Genomic DNA, 21,984 nt, shown 5'->3' on the forward strand with positions numbered 1-21,984 from the left:
GGAGAATCGTCCCTCTTTCTCAACCCGAGGCAGAGTCTATGAAAGCATATATCGAGGAGGAGCTCGCAAAGGGATTCATCAGACCATCCACTTCACCAGCTTCAGCCGGTTTCTTTTTCGCTAAGAAGAAGGATGGGGGTCTTCGACCGTGTATTGATTATCGAGGCCTGAATGACATCACCATAAAATTCCGTTATCCACTACCCCTAGTTCCGGCGGCCCTAGAGCAACTGCGAGAGGCAAAATAATTCACCAAACTAGACCTGCGCAACGCTTATAATCTCATTCGCATAAAGGAGGGTGACGAGGGGAAAACGGCCTTCTCAACCACCACGGGGCACTACGAATACCTCGTTATGCCCTTTGGGCTTGCCAATAGTCCTTCTGTGTTCCAGTCTTTCATCAACGACGTATTCAGAGACATGCTCAACCGTTGGGTCATTGTGTATATAGACGACATCTTGATTTACTCTGTCACTCGAGGAACATATCAAGCAGGTCCGAGCTGCCCTAAAATGCCTCATTGATCACCAACTTTACACCAAGGCAGAAAAATGCGAATTCCACCAAACATCTGTTTCTTTCCTCGGTTATGTGATCAGTTCAGGAGGGGTAGCCATGGATGATCAGAAGGTTCGTGCTGTTGTCGACTGGCCTCTATTGGAGATTTATCCGTGACCTCAGCACGGTAGCAGGACCCCTTACGTCCATGACCAAGAAAGGTAATCAATGCCTCACCTGGTCACTGGCAGCCCTTCAGGCCTTTCAGTCCCTCAAGGAACGTTTTACCTCCGCTCCCATATTACATCATCCCGATCCGGAACAAGAGTTCATTGTGGAGGTGGACACCTCCAGCACGGGCATTGGAGCGATTCTCTCCCAACGTCAGGGCAACCCACCTAAACTATACCCTTGTGCCTTCTTCTCCCGTAAACTCAATACTTTGTTTTGTTTTGTCGTGACTGCCGAGCAGAATTATGATGTGGGCAATCGGGAACTTTTAGCTATGAAGGCAGCCTTTGAGGAGTGGCGTCATTGGCTCGAGGGAGCTAAACAACCTTTCACCGTTCTCACCGATCACCGGAACCTGGAATATCTCAAATCCGCTAAACGACTCAATCATCGACAGGCCCGATGGGCACTCTTCTTCACAAGATTCCACTTATTCCACAAATAACTTATCGACCAGGATCCCAGAGCACCAAGGCAGACGCATTCTCCCGACTCCAGGAATTGTCAACCCTGACTCCCGATCAAGAACCAATCCTGCCATCTTCCATCATTCTCACACCGATTCAATGGGATATTATGACAGAGATTACTGACGCCCAGACCACTGAACCTCCACCTGCCGAGACCCTGCCTAATCTCACCTATGTCCCTCAGGCTTTACGGCAACGAGTCCTCAGTTTAGTACATGCAACCCCCAGCTCAGGCCATCCTGGTATTACAGCCACACTCCAACTTATGAGTAATCGATTTTGGTGGCCCTCCATTCAGTCTGACACAACGGCATTCGTGAAGAACTGTGAAATATGCAACATCTCCAAATCTCCTCATCAATTACCCGCTGGTCTGCTCCATCCACTACCCATTCCTCAACGTCCTTGGTCACACATCGCCATTGACTTTATAACAGATCTTCCACCCTCACAGGGCCACACCACCATCCTCACAGTCATTGACCGCTTCTCTAAGGCCTGTCGCCTCATTCCACTCCCAAAGCTGCCAACAGCATTCGAAACTGCCGAAGCCCTATGCAACTACGTGTTCAGATTCTACGGCCTTCCTGAGGACGTGGTCTCGGATCGAGGACCACAATTCACTTCGCGGGTATGGACCGCATTCTGCCAACAACTGAACATTAACGTGAGTCTCACTTCTGGATACCATCCCCAATCCAATGGCCAGGTAGAACGCCTCAATCAAGAATTAACCCGATTCCTTCGATCTTACTGCCACCGAAACCAATCCGACTGGAGCCGCTACCTATTCTGGGCTGAATACGCCCAGAACTCTATCTGCAAACCTGCTACTGGCATCACACCATTCCGATGTGTTCTGGGATTCCATCCTCCTTTGTTCCCCTGGTCAGGGGAGCCTTCAGAATTACCAGCTGTTAATTCATGGTTGCAACTGAGCGAGGAGACGTGGAATGAGGCTCATACTCGCCTGCAAAGAGCTGTTCATCAAACCACGGAACAGGCCAATCGACGCCGACGCATCAACCCAAATTACCAACCCGGGCAGTGGGTCTGGTTGTTCACTCGGGATCTACGTCTCCGGTTACCCTGCAAGAAGCTCAGTCCCAGGTACGTAGGTCCATTCAAAATCCTCAGACAAATTACTCCCGTTTCATTTCGTTTATCACTCCCTGCTCATTACCGTATCTCACCCACTTATCATGTCTCTTTGCTCAAGCCCGCTGGTGGTCCGAGAGGAGCGGAGGTCCAGGAGGAGGCTGGTGACCAGAGGGCTCCTCCCCACATCATAGACGGCGAGGAGGCATATCGTGTCTGAGAAATCCTGGACTCTCTGCGCTGGGGTAGAATCCTTCAATACCTAGTAGACTGGGAGGGGTACGGCCCGGAGTAACGGTCATGGGTCAACTCGGATGACATCTTGGACCCATCTCTGACCACTGACTTTCACTGAGACCATCCGGATAAACCGACCCCGTGGAAGACCCCAGCGTCGGTCGCCTCTTCGCGTCAGGAGCCGCTCAAAGGGGGGAGGATCTGTCACAAATTCAGCCTCTGTGGCTCCCTCCGAACACCACCAGAGGGAACCATCTCCTGAGTACTAACATTATCATTCAGACTCCATTTCCCATATCACCCCGTTCCTGAGACTGATTACCTGCACAGGTGTTCCTCATCAACCAGCATATATAAACCATTCCTTCCCCTCTCTCAGTGCGAAGTCTTGTTCTTGCCCATGCAGACATTTCTGAGCGTTATTCCCGTGTTTGAATTACTGTTGCTGACCTGGACTGTTAGTTCGATTACGAACAAACTCTGCCTGCCTGTTTACCGTCTGTGATTGACCTCTGCTTGTACGACTATTCTGTGGAACTAATAAAGCTGCACATGGATCTAAATGAAAATGCCTCCTCGTTACAATATCATACGTTCATCTGCTCTTTGTTATTTATGATGAGAGAATTTGTGTGCACTGAACAAAACTCTGGTGTTCCAGTAATGACTAATATAAACGCCTCTGAATGGCCATTGTGTTCATACATACAACATAATCGTGTGTGATTGGTTATAATGCGCAATACTGTCAAACGTGAAAATAAATATGATGGAATATGAGCAGATAGCAAACAAAATTTAATGCTGCTATTGACATTTTTCATTGAATTTTTATTTTATGCCAGAGCTGTAATAGATTTAGTTTAATTGTGCGAGGGTTTTTTTTTTTTTTTTGTCCCCAAGGCCCTTTAATTTATGACCCATGGCCAGGCTAAGGCTAAGCCTTACACACGCTCCACCTATGCCTTTTTGTCATCACAACTGATATTCTGTATAATGGCGGTGTTTAACTCTCGTCAGAAGAGGCATTATGGCAGAGACACTGAATCTGCACAAACAAGTGTCCAGTGACACAGTCAAAAATCGAGTGGTCTTGGATCCTGTTTCTGCAGGATCTGACACAAATTAAGCCCTTGTTGCGTTGATTTGTATTGTATTGTTGTCTTTTGATGTTGTGTGATGATGTGCATCTGTGGCTACTTCTCAATACTCAAACTGATGCTTTCTTGTTTCCTCGATCCTCCAGCCTGAGATCCAGAAACTGATCAAAGTTAGCTTAAAGACATCTCATTTCTGTAATTGTGTGATGTTTTAAGTTGAGGAACGAGGACTAAGGAAGCTTCCAGAGAAGCAATAAACCCTAAGGATACACAGGTGAATTCTATGCGGACGTCTTTCTTGCCGAAAAACCTGACACACCTATAAATTCTCCTCCCCCTTCGCATCTGTCACAATAATTTATGTTTTACCTTTGCAGTTTAAATAAACCATACTTCTCACATATTTCAACAGGACATCCTGCTTTTTTCATATTAATTATGAATGTCTTAAACTTTATCAAGCAATCATATTTAAATAGCGCTTTTTACAATTTCGATTGTGTCAAAGGAGCTTTATGGTATTAAACAGGAAAACAGTGTGTCGATAATGCAAAAAAACAAAAAAAAACAATAGTAAACACTTTACCAACATAAGTTCAAAATATTCCAAAAATGCTTTTCTTTGATTCCTCCATCCTCATTTTCTTTCCTTTTATCCTTCCCTCATATCCTGGTGCAGCTCAGACATGAGGATAGGAAATGCGGATGTGCAAATAAAAACTGAGAAGCTACCTGTGTCTTTTACTAACCAGCTGTTGACCGTGATTTCCCCATGATGCAAACTGTAGAACACAATCAGAGACCTCCGGAGGATTCAGTTCGTGCACTTCCCTACACACACACACACACACACACCAACACACACACACACACACACACACACAAAGAGAGCGAGAGAGAGAGAGAGAGAGAGAGAAAGAGAAGTGCATCTTCATCACATAACATTCACATAAATAACAGCCCTCCTATGCATAGTACCTGTCTGTATGTGTAATACCGTGTTTGTATGTTGTAGATCAAGTAAGATGCCAGGTAGGAGTATCGATACACCTAAAAACAACACAAGCAAAACTAAATCCAGAATTATTTAGAACAAATTAAACACTATACTAAACACAACATTCATGACAACAAAACACCGCACATACTTGTACTTGACCTCTGACCTTTCTGACATCATACGCCAGTAACACGTAGTTGAGATCTGGTGACACCGCAAACTTGGAGGCCTTGAACTCTGCCTGTGTGACAGATCAAACAAATGACAATAAATGATTATCTTTCAACAATAAACATTATGATGCTGAAGTGTTGCAATGTGTGACTATTAATTGTGAGTGTTATATTTAAACTTTTTATAGTTCAAAATAAAAGAGCATATTGTAATATGGTATGTGTCTGTTTAGGGTCTTAGGGTCCACAGTAGGCTTCCATGATTCATGTTTGTGGCATAAGAAATGGTAAATTATGCAGTTAAAGGTGCCATAGAATGAAAAACTGTCTTTACCCTGGCATATTTAAATAATAACAGTTCTGTACATGGAAATGACATACAGTGAGCCTCAAACACCATAGTTTCATATTTAAATCTCGTGATTAAAAAAGACCACTGAAAAACAGGCGAATCAGAACATAACACCGACTGTGACGCAACAGTCGGGATCACTACGCCCCCAACATTTGCAGAAACCCGCCCTTGTTCTAAGCCGGCCGAACCATCAGAAGCTCTGCAGGTATTGTCAATAAACAAGAGCGGACAACAGCGAAAATAACAAAATAAATGTTATGTTCCAGGCCGTGCAGGGGGTGTGAAGTGCAGGGATGGGTTGGTGTCTGTATTCAGAAAGGCACAGAAAGCAAATAACGCGAGCCACTAAAGGGACATGGTTAGCTCCTTGCTAGCGGTAGCCTGTTACAGTACATACGATTTCACTCTCAGTAAGGAGAGATGAGGATGATGGCGAATGACTTACAGATCCTGAGCACCACTGACAAGCATCTGATCTTGTGAAATGTGTGGTTAGTACTGTTGCTCCATAATGTAAACATAGTTTGTGTGATCGCGTCTCTTGAAAGTGAAACTATAACGCGATCGATGGATCGTTCAAAAGCAGTTTCAATGCCTCGCATATTAATAACGGCTCCCTGATGCCCGCGTTTTATAATACAGTATAATTACCCGACGATATAACTGCGAGAGAAAGTATTTAAATATATATTTTCCTCCCTGTGCTTCCTTTTTGCTGATGAGCCGTACTGTGAAACAGCCAATCAGAGCAGAGCTCAACATTGAGCAGCACTGTGAAACAGCCAATCAGAGCAGAGCTCATTATTATTCATGACCCTGCCAAATAAGCCAATAACAGACCGTTTCATTCTAGGGAGAAATCCTAGGGTTGTAAATGGACATGTAAAATCGTTTCTGGAGATTTTTTGCCCTTACCTAAGCCACATACCTTCTGTGTAGATATCAGAGAACAATTTAAAATACTGTATCAATGCATTCTATGGCACCTTTAAGTGCAGTTTTCCCATTTGAAATACTTGTCTCGTTTGTATAACATCACTCACAAATGTGGTGTTTTTCATTAAAACCTCTGTCTGATTGGTCTCCGTGTTCAGAATCTTTAGATCTCTGTCTCTGTCCTTGTAGACGAGTCGTTGAGCTGAAACATATTCACACAAACATCCAGAACATGCTCTAAACAGCAGCGTCACACCGCTTTTCAGATTCAAGGGTTAGGATTGTTTGATAGATTCTACATACACAGTAAACTCCCCAGAGTAAAATGAACTCTATTCAGAGAACATTTGGTCCCACTCTAAACAGAGTTAAATTAACACTGAAGTAGAGTTAAAGTTAATGAGATAATTAAGTGATTAATTAAATGGTGATTGAGCATTAGTGATGAACACCTGCTGTTAACAAGCAGAATCCCTGAAGAAAAGAGAAACATAAGAACTACAACTGACTTCAGCCACAGATTAAATCAACTGAAATAAAATATTATTTTATTATTTTTAAATTATTTTATTTATTATAAATTATTCATATTAATTAGGGCCCAAGCCAGTAAGGCGCAGGGCCCTATTGTTCCCCTAAGGATTATTATTAGGGCCCAAGCCAGTAAGGCATAGGGCCCTATTGTTCCCCTAAGGATTATTATTATTAGGGCCCAAGCCAGTAAGGCGTAGGGCCCTATTGTTCCCCTAAGGATTATTAGGGCCCAAGCCACTAAGGCGCAGGGGCCTATTGTTCTTCTAAGGATTATTATTAGGGCCCAAGCCACTAAGGCGCAGGGGCCTATTGTTCCCCTAAGGATTATTATTAGGGCCCAAGCCAGTAAGGCGCAGGGCCCTATTGTTCTTCTAAGGATTATTATTTAGGGCCCAAGCCAGTAAGGCGCAGGGCCCTATTGTTCTTCTAAGGATTATTAGGGCCCAAGCCAGTAAGGCGCAGGGCCCTATTGTTCTTCTAAGGTTTATTATTTTTAGGGCCCAAGCCAGTAAGGCGCAGGGCCCTATTGTTCTTCTAAGGATTATTATTAGGGCCCAAGCCAGTAAGGCGCAGGGCCCTATTGTTCTTCTAAGGATTATTATTTTTTTTATTTATTTTTTTATTTTTTTTTATTTCAATCATCCGGGCACTTTTGGGGGCCTTAACGTGCCCGAAAACTCTCGAAAATTGGCACGCACATTGGAACCTGCGGCCATTAGGACGCCGCTGAGGCTGGGACCCGGGCGTGGCACAGGGGCTCTACGGCGCCCCCTGGAAAATTGTCAGAAAACTTGATGTATAGCTCACACATACTTGCACGTATTCATATGAAACTCGGTACACATATAGAACTCATTGAGCTGAACAACTTTCACGCTGCATGTCTTAGGCTCCGCCCAACAGGAAGTCGGCTATTCAGGGCTGTTTAAAAAGCGCATGCTCTGGAATTTGATATACTCCTCTGAGGATTTCCATACGATTGCCACCAAACTAGGTGAACATGATCTCAAGACATTGGGGACGCTAAATTGCGAAGATATTTTTGATATGTCGAACGGTTTGCCCGTGGCGAGGCGATGAAGTTATGGCGAAAAATGAGACCCAGGAAATGCCTAATAACGTCCACATACATTGTATGATGTAGATCAAACTTCAGTGATTTGTTCGTTGTATGATGCCGATCGGATAGATGTGACTATTATGACTGAAAGTTATAGCGCCACCAACTGGCTGCAGGAAGTGTGTCGTTTTCAAAATGCTTTGAATTCAGCATCTTCTTTTACCTCGATTTGCTTCAAACTTCACCAGAATAATGTCAAAACACGGCCGATGTAAAACTGTGAAGGGAATATTGATATCTAAAATTATGTTGCCATGGCAACGTGTCAAAGTTGAAAATTCGTTTCTGGTGATTTTGAGGCAGATAACATGTTTAGAATGTCATGAAACTCAACACACATATCAGTATTAATGATAGTTAGACACTGGAAAAAGCTCATAAACGGGCGTGGAAGAGACACTCTATAGCGCCACCTTTTGTCAAAAATGAGGGGGTTAGTTTTAGCTACAGACACCAAACTCGGTACATAAATTGTTCTAATTAATCCGGACAACTTTCTAATTTACAGTCATTAGCTACGACCAACAGGAAGTCGGCTATATTTATTTTAATGTGGGTTTTTTTTAAAAACGGGCTGTAAACAAATTAATACTCCTCCAAGCAGAAACACGGAAATCACACCAAACATTTTTTATCATGATGCCAAAATACTGAAGATGCTAAATTGCGGACGGATTTAGGATATCTTGAACGATGATTTAATGGCAATTTATTAAAGTTACAGTAAAAAAGATAATTTTTTGTTTTTTTTTATCTTTTAAGAGCAGCTTCCAAACACTTCATAAAAAATTACATACACAGAACAATACAGTCTGAGGATATGTGATTAATTTCATGAATTTACAATACACTATGCTTAGGAGAAAATTTAAAAACTATCAGAGAGCTCTTAGACTGCTGAGTGAGAGCTCCCTGCCAGCCTGCATCTGAGTGAGAGCTCCCTGTCAGCCTGCAGCTGAGTGAGGGGTGGGGGTGGGGTGGGGGTGGGGTGGGCTGTGAGTGACTGTGTGAGTGACTGTGTGGATTGAGGAGCTGGGTGAGAGAGAGAAAGAGAGAGAGGGTCTGTTTTTTAAAATCTTTAAAAAATGCTTATAAATCATTAAATAAGGTCTCAATTCTTAACATTAGGAAATGCATTAATTAACGTGAACTAACAATGAAAAATATATTTTTACAGCATGTTAATTCTTCCATGATAGTATGAACTAACAAAGAACAATTTTTTTAAAGCATTTATTAATCTTTTTAATGTTAGAAAAATAGTCATGTTCAAAAGATAAACTTTAAAATGTAATAATATATTAACACATTTTGGAATTAATATTGATCAACATTAAATGGTATATAATTATTAATGTTTATATATATATAATGATAGCTACAGACACCAAACTCGGTACATAAATTGTTCTTATTAATCCGGACAACTTTCTAATTTACAGTCATTAGCTACGACCAACAGGAAGTCGGCTATATTTATTTTAATGTGGGTTTTGTTTTTAAACAGGCTGTAAACAAATTCATACTCCTCCAAACAGAAACACGTAAATCACACCAAACATTTTTTCTTATGATGCCAAAATACTGAAGATGCTAAATTGCGGACGGATTTAGGATATCTTGAACGATGATTTAATGGCAATTTATTAAAGTTACAGTAAAAAAGAGAAAACTTTTCTTTTAAGAGCAGCTTCCAAACACTTCATAAAAAATTACATACACAGAACAATACAGTGTAAGGATATGTGCTTAATTTCATGAATTTACAATACACTATGCGGAGGAGAAAATTTAAAAACTATCAGAGTTCTCCTGTCTCTGTGCTTCTAATGTTTGCGGTAGGTGACTGGGTGAGTGACTGACTGTGTGAGTTCAGTGAGTGTGGAGGGGGAGAGAGAGAGAGAGAGGGTCTGTTTAAACATCTCAATAAAATCCTTAAAAAATGCTTATAAAGCATTAAAGGTTTTGATAACACTTTATAATTAAGTCTCATTTGTTAACAGTAGGGAATGCATTAATTAACATGAACTAACAATGAAAAATATATTTTTTACAGCATGTTAATTCTTCATTGATAGTATGAACTTACAATGAACTAACAATGAACAAAATATTTTTAATATTAGAAAAATAGTCATGTTCAAAAGATAAAACTTTAAAATTTAATAATATATTAACACATTTTGGAATTGATTTTGATCAACATTAAATGGTATATATTTATTAATGATGTTAACTAACAACAGTTAAATAATGTTGTTTTTTAACATTGGTGAATGCACAAATAACATTAAATATTAACAATATATTTTTTACTTTATTCATTTGTGTTAGAAAAAATTATTCATGTTAGTTAATGGAAAAATAAATCATTAAAACCTTTGGTAACTATAATAATTTCTCATTTGTTAGCATTAGTAAATGCATTAACTAACATCAACTACCAATGAAAAATATATTTTCACAGAATTTAAAGTTTTATATGCTGTTCTGTGTGTGTGTGTTTCACAGAGTTGATGGTTTGGATTAACCCTTTAATTGCCGTATCCCTTAAAACCAAACTGCCAGAGGGTTACTGTGATGCTTGTGCTCGCTGGGTACCGTTTTATCGATGCCACCGGGGTGGCGTATGCTGACGGCTTGGGCCCGTCATCGCTGCTCGCAGCTATATTTATTATTTTTTTTTTATTTTTTTTTTTATTTATTTTTTTTTTCAATCATCCGGGCACTTTTGGGGGCCTTAACGTGCCCGAAAACTCTCGAAAATTGGCACGCACATTGGAACCTGCGGCCATTAGGACGCCGCTGAGGCTGGGACCCGGGCGTGGCACAGGGGCTCTACGGCGCCCCCTGGAAAATTGTCAGAAAACTTGATGTATAGCTCACACATACTTGCACGTATTCATATGAAACTCGGTACACATATAGAACTCATTGAGCCGAACAACTTTCACGCTGCATGTCTTAGGCTCCGCCCAACAGGAAGTCGGCTATTCAGGGCTGTTTAAAAAGCGCATGCTCTGGAATTTGATATACTCCTCTGAGGATTTCCATACGATTGCCACCAAACTAGGTGAACATGATCTCAAGACATTGGGGACGCTAAATTGCGAAGATATTTTTGATATGTCGAACGGTTTGCCCGTGGCGAGGCGATGAAGTTATGGCGAAAAATGAGACCCAGGAAATGCCTAATAACGTCCACATACATTGTATGATGTAGATCAAACTTCAGTGATTTGTTCGTTGTATGATGCCGATCGGATAGATGTGACTATTATGACTGAAAGTTATAGCGCCACCAACTGGCTGCAGGAAGTGTGTCGTTTTCAAAATGCTTTGAATTCAGCATCTTCTTTTACCTCGATTTGCTTCAAACTTCACCAGAATAATGTCAAAACACGGCCGATGTAAAACTGTGAAGGGAATATTGATATCTAAAATTATGTTGCCATGGCAACGTGTCAAAGTTGAAAATTCGTTTCTGGTGATTTTGAGGCAGATAACATGTTTAGAATGTCATGAAACTCAACACACATATCAGTATTAATGATAGTTAGACACTGGAAAAAGCTCATAAACGGGCGTGGAAGAGACACTCTATAGCGCCACCTTTTGTCAAAAATGAGGGGGTTAGTTTTAGCTACAGACACCAAACTCGGTACATAAATTGTTCTAATTAATCCGGACAACTTTCTAATTTACAGTCATTAGCTACGACCAACAGGAAGTCGGCTATATTTATTTTAATGTGGGTTTTTTTTAAAAACGGGCTGTAAACAAATTAATACTCCTCCAAGCAGAAACACGGAAATCACACCAAACATTTTTTATCATGATGCCAAAATACTGAAGATGCTAAATTGCGGACGGATTTAGGATATCTTGAACGATGATTTAATGGCAATTTATTAAAGTTACAGTAAAAAAGATAATTTCTTTTTTTTTTTTATCTTTTAAGAGCAGCTTCCAAACACTTCATAAAAAATTACATACACAGAACAATACAGTCTGAGGATATGTGATTAATTTCATGAATTTACAATACACTATGCTTAGGAGAAAATTTAAAAACTATCAGAGAGCTCTTAGACTGCTGAGTGAGAGCTCCCTGTCAGCCTGCAGCTGAGTGAGGGGTGGGGGTGGGGTGGGGTGTGAGTGACTGTGTGAGTGACTGTGTGGATTGAGGAGCTGGGTGAGAGAGAGAAAGAGAGAGAGGGTCTGTTTTTTAAAATCTTTAAAAAATGCTTATAAATCATTAAATAAGGTCTCAATTCTTAACATTAGGAAATGCATTAATTAACGTGAACTAACAATGAAAAATATATTTTTACAGCATGTTAATTCTTCCATGATAGTATGAACTAACAAAGAACAATTTTTTTAAAGCATTTATTAATCTTTTTAATGTTAGAAAAATAGTCATGTTCAAAAGATAAACTTTAAAATGTAATAATATATTAACACATTTTGGAATTAATATTGATCAACATTAAATGGTATATAATTATTAATGTTTATATATATATAATGATAGCTACAGACACCAAACTCGGTACATAAATTGTTCTTATTAATCCGGACAACTTTCTAATTTACAGTCATTAGCTACGACCAACAGGAAATCGGCTATATTTATTTTAATGTGGGTTTTGTTTTTAAACAGGCTGTAAACAAATTCATACTCCTCCAAACAGAAACACGTAAATCACACCAAACATTTTTTCTTATGATGCCAAAATACTGAAGATGCTAAATTGCGGACGGATTTAGGATATCTTGAACGATGATTTAATGGCAATTTATTAAAGTTACAGTAAAAAAGAGAAAACTTTTCTTTTCTTTTTTTCTTTTAAGAGCAGCTTCCAAACACTTCATAAAAAATTACATACTCAGAACAATACAGTCTGAGGATATGTGATTAATTTCATGAATTTACAATACACTATGCGGAGGAGAAAATTTAAAAACTATCAGAGTTCTCCTGTCTCTGTGCTTCTAATGTTTGCGGTAGGTGACTGGGTGGGTGACTGACTGTGTGAGTTCAGTGAGTGTGGAGGGGGAGAGAGAGAGGGAGAGAGAGAGAGGGTCTGTTTAAACATCTCAATAAAATCCTTAAAAAATGCTTATAAAGCATTAAAGGTTTTGATAACACTTTATAATTAAGTCTCATTTGTTAACAGTAGGGAATGCATTAATTAACATGAACTAACAATGAAATATATATTTTACAGTATGTTAATTCTTCATTGATAGTATGAACTTACAACGAACTAACAATGAACAAAATATTTTTTATATTAGAAAAATAGTCATGTTCAAAAGATAAAACTTTAAAATTTAATAATATATTAACACATTTTGGAATTGATTTTGATCAACATTAAATGGTATATATTTATTAATGATGTAAATTAACAACAGTTAAATAATGTTGTTTTTTAACATTGGTTAATTCACAAATAACATTAAATATTAACAATATATTTTTTACTTTATTAATTTGTGTTAGAAAAAATTATTCATGTTAGTTAATGGAAAAATAAATCATTAAAAAATGCTTATAAATCATTAAAAGCTTTGGTAACTATAATAATTTCTCATTTGTTAGCATTAGTAAATGCATTAACTAACATCAACTACCAATGAAAAATAAATTTTCACAGAATTTAAAGTTTTATATGTTGTTCTGTGTGTGTGTGTTTCACAGAGTTGATGGTTTGGATTAACCCTTTAATTGCCGTATCCCTTAAAACCAAACTGCCAGAGGGTTACTGTGATGCTTGTGCTCGCTGGGCACCGTTTTATCGATGCCACCGGGGTGGCGTATGCTGACGGCTTGGGCCCGTCATCGCTGCTCGCAGCTATATTTTTTATTTTTTTTTATTTTTTTTATTTCAATCATCCGGGCACTTTTGGGGGCCTTAACGTGCCCGAAAACTCTCGAAAATTGGCACGCACATTGGAACCTGCGGCCATTAGTGCGCCACTGAGGCTGGGACCCGGGCATGGCACAGGGGCTCTACGGCGCCCCCTGGAAAATTGTCAGAAAACACGATGTATAGCTCACACATACTTGCACGTATTCATATGAAACTCGGTACACATATAGAACTCATTGAGCTGAACAACTTCCGCACAGCATGTCATAGGCTCCGCCCAACAGGAAGTCGGCTATTCAGGGCTGTTTAAAAAGCGCATGCTCTGGAATTTGATATACTCCTCCGAGGATTTCCATACGATTGCCACCAAACTCGGTGAACATGATCTCAAGACATTGGGGACGCTAAATTGCGAAGATATTTTTGATATGTCGAACGGTTTGCCCGTGGCGAGGCGATGAAGTTATGGCGAAAAATGAGACCCAGGAAATGCCTAATAACGTCCACATACATTGTATGATGTAGATCAAACTTCAGTGATTTGTTCGTTGTATGATGCCGATCGGATAGATGTGACTATTATGACTGAAAGTTATAGCGCCACCAACTGGCTGCAGGAAGTGTGTCGTTTTCAAAATGCTTTGAATTCAGCATCTTCTTTTTACTCGATTTGCTTCAAACTTCACCAGAATAATGTCAAAACACGGCCGATGTAAAACTGTGAAGGGAATATTGATATCTAAAATTATGTTGCCATGGCAACGTGTCAAAGTTGAAAATTCGTTTCTGGTGATTTTGAGGCAGATAACATGTTTAGAATGTCATGAAACTCAACACACATATGAGTATTAATGATAGTTAGACACTGGAAAAAGCTCATAAACGGGCGTGGAAGAGGCACTCTATAGCGCCACCTTTTGTCAAAAATGGGGGGGTTAGTTTTAGCTACAGACACCAAACTCGGTACATAAATTGTTCTTATTAATCCGGACAACTTTCTAATTTACAGTCATTAGCTACGACCAACAGGAAGTCGGCTATATTTATTTTAATGTGGGTTTTTTTTAAAAACAGGCTGTAATCAAATTCATACTCCTCCAAACAGAAACACGGAAATCACACCAAACATTTTTTCTCATGATGCCAAAATACTGAAGATGCTAAATTGCGGACGGATTTAGGATATCTTGAACGATGATTTAATGGCAATTTATTAAAGTTACAGTAAAAAAGAGAATTCTTTTTTTTTTTTTTTTTTTAAGAGCAGCTTTCAAACACTTCATAAAAAATTACATACACAGAACAATACAGTCTGACGATATGTGATTAATTTCATGAATTTACAATACACTATGCAGAGGAGAAAATTTTAAAACTATCAGAGCTGCTTCTGAGTGAGAGTTCCCTGTCACTGCAGCTGAGTGAGGGGTGGGGGTGGGGTGGGCTGTCAGTGACTGTGTGAGTGACTGTGTGGATTGAGGCAGTGGGTGAGAGAGAGAAAGAGAGAGAGATTGTCTGTTTTTTAAAATCTTAAAAAAATGCTTATAAATCATTAAAGATTTTGATAACACTTTATAATAAGGTCTCATTTCTTAACATTAGGAAATGCATTATTTAACATGAACTAACAATGAAAAATATATTTTTACAGCATGTTAATTCTTCCAGGATAGTATGAACTAACAAAGAACAATTTTTTTAAAAGCATTTATTAATCTTTTTAATGTTAGAAAAATAGTCATGTTCAAAAGATAAACTTTAAAATGTAATAATATATTAACACATTTTGGAATTAATATTGATCAACATTAAATGGTATATAATTATTAATGATTATATATATATATATATATATATATATAATGATAGCTACAGACACCAAACTCGGTACATAAATTGTTCTTATTAATCCGGACAACTTTCTAATTTACAGTCATTAGCTACGACCAACAGGAAGTCGGCTATATTTATTTTAATGTGGTTTTTTTTTAAAAACGAGCTGTAAACAAATTCATACTCCTCCAAACAGAAACACGGAAATCACACCAAACATTTTTTCTCATGATGCCAAAATACTGAAGATGCTAAATTGCGGACGGATTTAGGATATCTTTAACGGTGTTTTAATGGCAATTTATTAAAGTTACAGAAAAAAGAGAAAACTTTTTTTTTTTATCTTTTAAGAGCAGCTTCCAAACACTTCATAAAAAATTACATACACAGAACAATACAGTGTGAGGATATGTGCTTAATTTCATGAATTTACAATACACTATGCTTAGGAGAAAAATTTAAAACTTAGAGATCTCCTGTCACTGTACTTCTAATGTGTGCGGTAGGTGACTGGGTGGGTGACTGACTGTGTGAGTTCAGTGAGTGTGGAGGGGGAGAGAGAGAGATAGAGAGAGAGAGAGAGAGAGAGAGTGAGTCTGTTTAAACTTCTCAATAAAATCCTTAAAAAATGCTTATAAAGCATTACAGGTTTTGATAACACTTTATAATGAAGTCTCATTTGTTAACAGTAGGGAATGCATTAATTAACATGAACTAACAATGAAAAATATATTTTTTACAGCATGTTAATTCTTCATTGATAGTATGAACTTACAATGAACTAACAATGAACAAAATATTTTTAATATTAGAAAAATAGTCATGCTCAAAAGATAAAACTTTAAATTTTTTTAATATTGATCACCATTAAATGGTATATAATTATTAATGATGTAAATTAACAACAGTTAAATAATGTTGTTTTTTAACATTGGTTAATTCACAAATAACATTAAATATTAACAATATATTTTTTACTTTATTTATTTGTGTTAGTAAAAATTATTCATGTTTGTTAATGGAAAAATAAATCATTAAAAAATGCTTATAAATCATTAAAAGCTTTGGTAACTAATAATTTATCATTTGTTAACATTAGTAAATGCATTAACTAACATCAACTAATGAAAAATATATTTTGACAGAATTTAAAGTTTTATATGTTGTTCTGTGTGTGTGTGTGTTTCACAGAGTTGATGGTTTGGATTAATCCTTCAATTGCCGTATCCCTTAAAACCAAACTGCCAGAGGGTTACTGTATTGTGTGTGCTCGCTGGGCACCGTTTTTCGATGCCACCGGGGTGGCGTATGCACTGGCGGCTTGGGCCCGTCATCGCTGCTCGCAGCTATATTTTTTTTTTATTTTTTTTTTATTTCAATCATCCGGGCACTTTTGGGGGCCTTAACGTGCCCGAAAACTCTCGAAAATTGGCACGCACATTGGAACCTGCGGCCATTAGGACGCCGCTGAGGCTGGGACCCGGGTGTGGCACAGGGGCTCTACGGCGCCCCCTGGAAAATTGTCAGAAAACTTGATGTATAGCTCACACATACTTGCACGTATTCATATGAAACTCGGTACACATATAGAACTCATTGAGCCGAACAACTTCCGCACAGCATGTCTTAGGCTCCGCCCAACAGGAAGTCGGCTATTCAGGGCTGTTTAAAAAGCGCATGCTCTGGAATTTGATATACTCCTCTGAGGATTTCCATACGATTGCCACCAAACTCGGTGAACATGATCTCAAGACATTGGGGACGCTAAATTGCGAAGATATTTTTGATATGTCGAACGGTTTGCCCGTGGCGAGGCGATGAAGTTATGGCGAAAAATGAGACCCAGGAAATGCCTAATAACGTCCACATACATTGTATGATGTAGATCAAACTCCAGTGGTTTGTTCGTTGTATGATGCCGATCGGATAGATGTGACTATTATGACTGAAAGTTATAGCGCCACCAACTGGCTGCAGGAAGTGTGTCGTTTTCAAAATGCTTTGAATTCAGCATCTTCTTTTTACTCGATTTGCTTCAAACTTCACCAGAATAATGTCAAAACACGGCCGATGTAAAACTGTGAAGGGAATATTGATATCTAAAATTATGTTGCCATGGCAACGTGTCAAATTTGAAAATTCGTTTCTGGTGATTTTGAGGCAGATAACATGTTTAGAATGTCATGAAACTCAACACACATATCAGTATTAATGATAGTTAGACACTGGAAAAAGCTCATAAACGGGCGTGGAAGAGACACTCTATAGCGCCACCTTTTGTCAAAAATGAGGGGGTTAGTTTTAGCTACAGACCCCAAACTCGGTACATAAATTGTTCTAATTAATCCGGACAACTATCTAATTTACAGTCATTAGCTACGACCAACAGGAAGTCGGCTATATTTATTTTAATGTGGGTTTTTTTTAAAAACGGGCTGTAAACAAATTAATACTCCTCCAAGCAGAAACACGGAAATCACACCAAACATTTTTTATCATGATGCCAAAATACTGAAGATGCTAAATTGCGGACGTATTTAGGATATCTTGAACGATGATTTAATGGCAATTTATTAAAGTTACAGTAAAAAAGATAATTTTTATTTTTTTTTATCTTTTAAGAGAAGCTTCCAAACACTTCATAAAAAATTACATACACAGAACAATACAGTCTGAGGATATGTGATTAATTTCATGAATTTACAATACACTATGCTTAGGAGAAAATTTAAAAACTATCAGAAAGCTGTTAGACTGCTGAGTGAGAGCTCCCTGCCAGCCTGCATCTGAGTGAGAGCTCCCTGTCAGCCTGCAGCTGAGTGAGGGGTGGGGGTGGGGTGGGCTGTGAGTGACTGTGTGAGTGACTGTGTGGATTGAGGAGCTGGGTGAGAGAGAGAAAGAGAGAGAGAGGGTCTGTTTTTTAAAATCTTTAAAAAATGCTTATAAATCATTAAATAAGGTCTCAATTCTTAACATTAGGAAATGCATTAATTAACGTGAACTAACAATGAAAAATATATTTTTACAGCATGTTAATTCTTCCATGATAGTATGAACTAACAAAGAACAATTTTTTTAAAGCATTTATTAATCTTTTTAATGTTAGAAAAATAGTCATGTTCAAAAGATAAACTTTAAAATGTAATAATATATTAACACATTTTGGAATTAATATTGATCAACATTAAATGGTATATAATTATTAATGTTTATATATATATAATGATAGCTACAGACACCAAACTCGGTACATAAATTGTTCTTATTAATCCGGACAACTTTCTAATTTACAGTCATTAGCTACGACCAACAGGACGTCGGCTATATTTATTTTAATGTGGGTTTTTTTTTTAAACGGGCTGTAAACAAATTCATACTCCTCCAAACAGAAACACGGAAATCACACCAAACATTTTTTCTCATGATGCCAAAATACTGATGATGCTAAATTGCGGACGGATTTAGGATATCTTGAACGATGATTTAATGGAAATTTATTAAAGTTACAGTAAACAAGAAAAAACATTTTTTTTTTAAATCTTTTAAGAGCAGCTTCCAAACACTTCATAAAAAATTACATACACAGAACAATACAGTCTGAGGTTATGGGATTAATTTCATGAATTTACAATACACTATGCGGAGGAGAAAATTTAAAAACTATCAGAGCTGCTTTTGAGTGAGAGCTCCCTGCCAGCCTGCCTCTGAGTGAGAGCTCCCTGTCACTGCTGCTGAGTGAGGGGTGGGGTGGGCTGTGAGTGACTGTGTGAGTGACTGTGTGGATTGAGTGTGGATTGAGCCAGTGGGTGAGAGAGAGAAAGAGAGAGAGGGTCTGTTTTTTAAAATCTTAAAAAAATGCTTATAAATCATTAAAGATTTTGATAACACTTTATAATAAGGTCTCATTTCTTAACATTAGGAAATGCATTAATTAACGTGAACTAACAATGAAAAATATATTTTTACAGCATGTTAATTCTTCCATGATAGTATGAAATAACAAAGAGCAATTTTTTTAAAGCATTTATTAATCTTTTTAATGTTAGAAAAATAGTCATGTTCAAAAGATAAACTTTAAAATTTAATAATATATTAACACATTTTGGAATTAATATTGATCAACATTAAATGGTATATAATTATTAATTTGTATATATATATATATATATGATAGCTACAGACACCAAACTCGGTATATAAATTGTTCTTATTAATCCGGACAACTTTCTAATTTACAGTCATTAGCTACGACCAACAGGAAGTCGGCTATATTTATTTTAATGTGTGTTTTTTTTTTTTAAACGGGCTGTAAACAAATTCATACTCCTCCAATCAGAAACACGGAAATCACACCAAACATTTTTTGTCATGATGCCAAAATACTGATGATGCTAAATTGCGGACGGATTTAGGATATCTTGAACGATGATTTAATGGAAATTTATTAAAGTTACAGTAAAAAAGAACACTTTTTTTTTTTTTTATCTTTTAAGAGCAGCTTCCAAACACTTCATAAAAAATTACATACACAGAACAAGACAGTCTGAGGATATGTGATTATTTCATGAATTTACAATACACTATGGCGAAAAGAAAATTTTCAAACTTATCAGAGTTCTCCTGTCTCTGTGCTTCTAATGTGTGCGGTAGGTGACTGGGTGGGTGACTGACTGTGTGAGTTTAGTGAGTGTGGAGGGGGAGAGAGAGAGAGAGAGGGTCTGTTTAAACTTCTCAATAAAATCCTTAAAAAATGCTTATAAAGCATTAAAGGTTTTGATAACACTTTATAATAAGGTCTCATTTCTTAACATTAGGAAATGCATTAATTAACGTGAACTAACAATGAAAAATATATTTTTACAGCATGTTAATTCTTCCAGGATAGTATGAACTAACAAAGAACAATTTTTTTTAAAGCATTTATTAATCTTTTTAATGTTAGAAAAATAGTCATGTTCAAAAGATAAACTTTAAAATTTAATAATATATTAACACATTTTGGAATTAATATTGATCAACATTAAATGGTATATAATTATTAATGTTTATATATATATATATATATAATGATAGCTACAGACACCAAACTCGGTACATAAATTGTTCTTATTAATCCGGACAACTTTCTAATTTACAGTCATTAGCTACGACCAACAGGAAGTCGGCTATATTTATTTTAATGTGGGTTTTTTTTAAACAGGCTGTAAACAAATTCATACTCCTTCAAGCAGAAACACAGAAATCACACCAAACATTTTTTCTCATGATGCCAAAATACTGAAGATGCTAAATTGTGGACGGATTTAGGATATCTTGAACGATGATTTAATGGCAATTTATTAAAGTTACAGAAAAAAGAGAACTTTTTTTTTTTTATCTTTTAAGAGCAGCTTCCAAACACTTCATAAAAAATTACATGCACAGAACAATACAGTCTGAGGATATGTGATTAATTTCATGAATATACAATACACTATGCAGAGGAGAAAATTTTCAAACTTATCAGAGTTCTCCTGTCTCTGTGCTTCTAATGTATGCGGTGGGTGACTGACTGTGAGTTCAGTGAGTGTGGAGGGGGAGAGAGAGAGAGAGAGGGTCTGTTTAAACTTCTCAATAAAATCCTTAAAAAATGCTTATAAAGCATTAAAGGTTTTGATAACACTTTATAATAAGGTCTCATTTCTTAACATTAGGAAATGCATTAATTAACGTGAACTAACAATGAAAAATATATTTTTACAGCATGTTAATTCTTCCAGGATAGTATGAACTAACAAAGAACAATTTTTTTTTAAAGCATTTATTAATCTTTTTAATGTTAGAAAAATAGTCATGTTCAAAAGATAAACTTTAAAATTTAATAATATATTAACACATTTTGGAATTAATATTGATCAACATTAAATGGTATATAATTATTAATGTTTATATATATATATATATATAATGATAGCTACAGACACCAAACTCGGTACATAAATTGTTCTTATTAATCCGGACAACTTTCTAATTTACAGTCATTAGCTACGACCAACAGGAAGTCGGCTATATTTATTTTAATGTGGGTTTTTTTTAAACAGGCTGTAAACAAATTCATACTCCTTCAAGCAGAAACACAGAAATCACACCAAACATTTTTTCTCATGATGCCAAAATACTGAAGATGCTAAATTGTGGACGGATTTAGGATATCTTGAACGATGATTTAATGGCAATTTATTAAAGTTACAGAAAAAAGAGAACTTTTTTTTTTTTATCTTTTAAGAGCAGCTTCCAAACACTTCATAAAAAATTACATGCACAGAACAATACAGTCTGAGGATATGTGATTAATTTCATGAATATACAATACACTATGCAGAGGAGAAAATTTTCAAACTTATCAGAGTTCTCCTGTCTCTGTGCTTCTAATGTATGCGGTGGGTGACTGACTGTGAGTTCAGTGAGTGTGGAGGGGGAGAGAGAGAGAGAGAGGGTCTGTTTAAACTTCTCAATAAAATCCTTAAAAAATGCT

The 21,984-nt window shown here is 37.3% G+C and overlaps 1 protein-coding gene across 1 annotated transcript in view; it reads right to left on the minus strand.

The window, feature by feature from the left end:
- Nucleotides 1-3,431: 3,431 nt before the first annotated feature.
- Nucleotides 3,432-21,984, minus strand: part of LOC306876562 (inactive dipeptidyl peptidase 10-like) — a 31,754-nt gene continuing 13,201 nt past the window's right edge. Inside the window, exons 4-7 of the mRNA XM_079427845.1 lie at nucleotides 6,209-6,303; nucleotides 4,804-4,878; nucleotides 4,635-4,687; nucleotides 3,432-4,468 (exon numbers count right to left, since the gene is read on the minus strand). Coding sequence (XP_079283971.1) covers nucleotides 4,366-4,468; nucleotides 4,635-4,687; nucleotides 4,804-4,878; nucleotides 6,209-6,303 — 326 coding nt within the window. The 3' untranslated portion in view covers nucleotides 3,432-4,365. The remainder of the gene's footprint in view (nucleotides 4,469-4,634; nucleotides 4,688-4,803; nucleotides 4,879-6,208; nucleotides 6,304-21,984) is intronic.

The sequence above is a fragment of the Barbus barbus genome, assembly GCF_936440315.1.
Source record: "Barbus barbus genome assembly, chromosome: 10".
NCBI lineage: Eukaryota > Metazoa > Chordata > Actinopteri > Cypriniformes > Cyprinidae > Barbus > Barbus barbus.